General features: G+C 43.0%; 1 protein-coding gene across 1 annotated transcript; it reads left to right on the top strand.

Moving 5' to 3' along the window:
• Positions 1 to 3,214: 3,214 nt before the first annotated feature.
• LOC120419082 (maltase 1-like) lies at positions 3,215 to 5,336 on the top strand. Its single transcript, XM_039581666.2, has 5 exons — positions 3,215 to 3,770; positions 3,828 to 4,112; positions 4,169 to 4,245; positions 4,303 to 4,507; positions 4,565 to 5,336. Exons 1-5 carry the CDS (start codon positions 3,258 to 3,260, stop codon positions 5,312 to 5,314), a joined length of 1,830 nt encoding a protein of 609 aa, XP_039437600.1. The 5' UTR covers positions 3,215 to 3,257; the 3' UTR covers positions 5,315 to 5,336.
• Positions 5,337 to 5,869: the final 533 nt, after the last annotated feature.

The raw sequence follows: 5,869 nt of genomic DNA, 5'->3' as shown, positions 1-5,869 counted from the left end.
TTGAAACAAAATTGCATTTTTGTTTAGTTCAGGGCACTTGAAGGACGTGTAGATGAACAATCTCAAGTATTTTCGTAATTGGTTTTTCGTAAGTAGGTCGAATACCGATGAAAAAGAGCTTTATTTACCAATGGTTCTTACGTCCTTTTGAAAACTAATCCGAGATATATATAATAAAACATATTGAACGTACCTTTAATCATATTAATAACAGTTATGCCCAAATTTCTTACCAATTTTTTCAGCAGTTACATTTCTACAATAATGTATTGCGATTCCAAGATTGAAGAATAGAGTACTTAAAGTTTGTGAAGTAAGGGACAAGTTATAGCAATAGCAAAAAATAGATAGATAGATTTTACTAAATTTTATCTTAAAATAATAGGAAAAATCTAGCTTGTTTTGAAAATAGCCAATGCACCAATTGCAAACATACAGCATTTCACGTTCACACCATATGGAGTAAGTGTGATAAACTATATGTCCACATTCGGCGCATCACCTTTTTCAAAATACAGGAAATGATAGAAGGAAGACCCCATTTTGTATAGTGGAAGATTTCTGCAACACCTTGGATTCGGACCAGACATTTTGTCTGAAATAAGAGAGAAAGACAAATATTAAATTGTGGTATTATCACTAAATCCTATCATCCTTTCACCCTCCAAGACATGGTCTATCCTTCGTGCCTTCGTGTCTTGGGTGATGGCGAATTCTACCTTCTTCAATGATCTTCGGACCACCTCCAACTAGAATTCACAACAGGACCTCCCTCGGCTCCAGTTTACAACATGACAGCGACGAGAACACAGCCGAATGGGAGTTGACAGTATCAAATGCATGCTATACCCTTTGCTTTGCTGGATACTTACTAATAGCAAAGGGCGAGAGTCCTGCGACTCTCAGCAATCATGAATACTGCCCATTTGCCACAAAAAAAAAAAAAAAAAAAAAAAAAAAAAAAAAAAAAAAAAAAAAAAAAAAAAAAAAATGATGTTCATTGTTTTAAAGCAAAATTTAAGATTGATGCAGGGAATCATGAGAAATAAGCGATTTTGTTCTTCTATCCAGCAGAAAGGAATACGATTTTTGGCAAGTAACCTCATTTTGGCGCCACCTACATTTGAAACACAGGCGCGCTGCAAAACCTCAATTATTTTAATCGGTTGACATTTACACATTTCGAACATCAAGTCAGTGAAACGAAAATATTAATTAAATCTGCACTATCAATCAATCAAGCAATACATTTGGACCAGTTTATTTTATTTATTTTTTTTGTTATTTTTAATCAAGAGCCAGGAAATAATTCTAAAAAATAGAAAAAAAAATCTGTCCGGTTTTTTTTTATGCTGGGGTCAATTGCAATAATTTGATGATTTTCATATGAAATCTAACATATTTGTTCATAATTTACCGGTACTTAAAAAGCGAGAAACTCAACTTTTGACATATGCTCAATATAAAGCAGATTCGGTATTTTCTACACCCAAAGTTAAAGAACGAACATTTTACTACCGAACCGTGTTCTTTATCCTCTCGTATGCCGATGCCCAGTTCTGGGTGTAGGAAAATGTCAAGGTTTATCGAAAATCTCGAAATCATGTTGTTTTGACCACAATTTTATGAATAGAATAAATTTGACTTGACGCTGTTATAAAAACAAAGTCCCAATTCAGATTTTCAAGATCAATTTCGTTTTTTTTAGTTCGATTTCAGCAGTGCCGATACCCATATCCATATTTTTTTAGAGGAGTTCATTGAATGTCCATTATCTAAAAATGGCAAATTGAGCCCTGCCACATAAAAGCATCAAGCAATAAAGGCTTTTGGTCTGATTTTCAATTTTTATCTGAAATTATTTTTGAGTTTTAAATTTGAAACTACATTTTAAAAATGAGTCAGTCTTGATTCCTTTATTTTTAAAATATGTTGAAAAATTCTAATATTTCATTTTTGTTCAAAGATGTGCCACTTCTTTCCCCCAGACAAGAACCCGGCTCGTTCAGGCTGAATCCTGTGGGCTTGCACCTGCGGTAGTACCGGGCGGCTTACTTTTTCTGCGCCACCACCAAGGTTCGCGCGTTACTTTTTCCAGCACTTGACGCCCCACACAAACCACCCCCTTTTTTTGCATTCCAATCCGTACGGAGAAAAGGAAAGATAGAGAGAGAGAGATGTTATTATTTATATTTTTTCCCATTTTTTTATCCCTCCAAAACGAACTCCCACCACCCACTTTGGCGGGCGCTGGGCTTGTTTTCCTGACGGCGGAATGGTCTTTGGCGCGCGTTGTTTTTACGCGAAATAACATTATTATATGAGACGACCCTCGCTGGACTGGAGGCTGCGAGCACTGCTTCTAAAACAGGAAGGCGTCATTTGTCCGGACCAGAAGTAGAGGGATCCCGGGAATAAAATTTATTTATTATTTTTTTTTTTTTGCTGAGAGCGGACACGCGAAGGTTCGGTTATGTTTATGGTGATAATTATTATTATTTCTGTGGCAGTCGCTGCCGGTGAAATGGGAACTAATTAATTGGCTGAGATAAAATTAACGTTATTTCTGGCTTCCTCGTAACGGTCGGGAAGCAGATTCAGAAGAGCTGGCAAATTGAAAATAAATTGAAAGAAATAATGACCATGGGTAGCATTCAAATCATATTAAACAAACAACCGAATCTGGTTGGACTATTTAATATACAGCAAAAAATCCGATGGTAAAATTGCATGCAAAAGCATGCTCATCACCTTCGTCAAAAAAGACACTTAATATTACACGCTGCATGTACAATTTTTGTAAACACAAAAAAAAAGTTGCAACCGACGGGACTAAACCAAGCACCTACGGTTAGGACTGGCGCCTTAGCCCGCTCGACCATCAGACCGATGAAAAATGGAAAGGATAAACGTATATGTGAGCATGACATTTCGGTCAAGTAGGTTTCCCATACTGATTGGCTACGTATTTTAGGGTGTAATATTACACAGAATTTCATAAAATAATGCAAAATTTATTTTACACCCAGGCCTTTTACACGCAGCTGGATTGCCACTTTATTTGCTGTGTACTACTGTGAAAAGAATTCAACCCTCCCTTCAATACAGCCTTATCTCAGCTTCGCATTCAAAGATACCGTTTGCTCCCGCGAGACGAAGAATGATAGCAGAAGATTACCAATAACAACCCGTCTTATAAAACGATTCAATAAAGTACCTCACATTATCAGTGCGCTCCGACCAACCGGTTCCCCACCATGTCGAGCGGCAAGACGTTCCGTGCGGCAGCCATCGTGCTCTCAATAGTGACATCTTGCGGATTTGGCCAAGATGTGCCACCCAAAGACTGGTGGGAAACGGCTCTGTTTTACCAGATCTACCCGCGGTCGTTCTACGACACCAACGGGGACGGAATCGGCGACATCCGGGGAGTGACGGCCAAACTGCAGTACCTCAAGGACACCGGCATCGACGCGACCTGGCTCAGCCCGGTGTTCAAGTCACCCCAGCGGGACTTTGGGTACGACGTGAGTGACTTTCTGGAGATTGACGCCCTGTTTGGGACCAACGCCGACATGGAGGAACTGTTTGCGGAGGCGCGCAAGCTGGGCATCCGGATCGTGCTGGACTTTGTGCCGAACCACTCCAGCATCGAGCACTGGTGGTTCAAGCAGTCGGAGCTGGGCGTGAAGCCGTACAAGGATTACTACGTGTGGCACCCGGGACGGTCCGTTCCCGGGCAAATTAAGCCCGATGTGCCGAACAATTGGGTAAGGGTTGGATTTCGTGACTGCTGCCGACTTTTGAACAAACCATGATTTTTCCAGAACTCCGTCTTCTACGGCTCGGCTTGGGAGTGGAGCGACATCCGGAAGGAGTACTACCTGCACCAGTTTGAGGTGGGTCAGCCGGACTTGAACTACCGCAACGAAGCGGTGATCGCCGAGTTTGACGAGATATTGCGCTTCTGGATGGGGAAGGGCGCGTCCGGGTTTCGCGTTGACGCCGTCAACCACATGTTCGAGGACGCCGAGTTCCGCGACGAACCGGTGGTGGACCCGTCCGATCCGCTCCGCTACGGGTACACCAACCTCATGTACACAAACAGCTTGGTGGGTTGTGAAGAGTTGATATTTGTGCTGATGTATTGACGTGATTATTTTTTTAGCTCGAGACTTACGACGTAATTGGTCACTGGAGACGGGTGATTGACGATTATGCAAAGGAACATGACCGGGAGACGATGTGGGTACGTTTCGGGAAAAATTCAGTTTAGGTATCTCATCGGTTCTTGCATTGCAGAATCATGATGACGGAAGCTTACACCAGCATGGACATGATCATGCGCTTCTATGAATCCGACGACGGAGTCGAGCAGAGAGCGCATTTCCCCTTCAACTTTGCCATGATTACGGAACTCAACGCGCAATCGAAGGCCCGCGATTTCAAGTACGTCATCGACCGATTCTTGGAGAACATGCCGCGTGGAAAGGTTACAAATTGGGTTGTAAGTATTGCTACGCGTGAAGCAACACCAACAAGTACTGACTTGCTTGAATCGTAGCTTGGAAACCACGATCAACCCCGCGTAGGAAGTCGATACGGGGTGGAACGTATTGACGGAATGCTGCTGATGCTGCTGACACTGCCGGGCGTGGCGGTGACCTACAACGGGGAAGAGATTGGAATGGTCGACTATCGGGATATAAGTTACGAGGACAGCCGCGATCCTCAGGGATGTAACGTAGGTCTGGAGGAGTATCAGTGGAAGTCGCGAGATCCACAGCGGACTCCGTTTCAGTGGGATGATACGTACAATGCAGGATTCTCGAAAGCTGAAAGACCGTGGCTGCCCGTACATCCATACTTCCGGCAAACTAACCTGCTCAAGCAAAAGGAAGCCGACTACAGTACTTACAAGTTCTACGTAGATGCGGTAAAGCTGCGCAAGAATGATGTCTACTCCCACGGACTGTTCACATCTCGCGCACTGTCGGAGAACGTGTTCGGTTTTGTTCGCTACATCAAAGACCAGCCAGACTCGTACCACATCACTGTGGTCAATCTGGCTAATGAAGAGACAACCGTCGATTTGCTCGACCTGTTCCAGGTCACCAACCAAACCGCAATCAAATTGACCGGCACCGAGTCCCGCTTCAAGGTCGGACAGCCGGTGAATCCAACCCGGCTAACGCTCGGCCCGTACGAATCGCTCGTGATTGCAGAATCGTCTGGTATCGCTCTCCGGGTGACGCTCTGGTTGATAGTAGCAGTGTTGGGAAGATATCTGTGTGCTATAATTGAATCACAATAAAACTAATTATCTCCGTCTTTGATACCGTCGGTGGGATGCTTCTAGCGCAAGCAATTCCAACAATGCATCAACGAAACACTGAATTACTCACGAGGAGTACAATCCGCGCTAGAAAAAAGCACTCAGCTTCGAAAGCAATAGCCATTAATCATTAATGAGCCGGTTTAAAAGCAACTGCTGGGATAGAGAAAAATCCATCTTTTGCACCTGATTGAATCGCCGGAAAGAAGTTACGATGAGGAAGGGATAGTTAAATATTTAAGTCCTTTTAACACTTTCATCGCGTGCCTGTCTGGCGGTGATAATTAGCTTCAGGATATTCAGCTGACGTTTAAAGTTTTTTCACAGGGCACAACTCTACTAATTGTTGTTTAATTGTTGTTCGAGTTAAGTCCATAGATTACTCCAGCGGTGCGAGATCCGTAATCGCTGCTCGCCTACTGATAAGACCATTGAAATTCATAACCATTTTTAACGACGCGCAATAACTCACTGTACCCTCGCATTTTTCCCCAAAAACAAAAAACGCCAAATTCACCATCCCAACAATCCGAG

This window comes from Culex pipiens, chromosome 3 (genome assembly GCF_016801865.2).
Source record: "Culex pipiens pallens isolate TS chromosome 3, TS_CPP_V2, whole genome shotgun sequence".
Taxonomy (NCBI): domain Eukaryota; kingdom Metazoa; phylum Arthropoda; class Insecta; order Diptera; family Culicidae; genus Culex; species Culex pipiens.
Note: the sequence above shows the minus strand (reverse complement) of the source record. Positions and strands in the feature narration are given on the sequence as shown.

What these genes read in the sequence shown, in the direction of transcription:
- LOC120419082 (XM_039581666.2), top strand. Translation starts at nt 3,258, where the DNA reads ATGTCGAGCGGCAAGACGTTCCGTGCGGCAGCCATCGTGCTCTCAATA. An exon ending in CCGATGTGCCGAACAATTGG is followed by an intron (nt 3,771 to 3,827) that starts GTAAGGGTTGGA and finishes TGATTTTTCCAG; the next exon opens with AACTCCGTCTTCTACGGCTC. An exon ending in GAAAGGTTACAAATTGGGTT is followed by an intron (nt 4,508 to 4,564) that starts GTAAGTATTGCT and finishes CTTGAATCGTAG; the next exon opens with CTTGGAAACCACGATCAACC.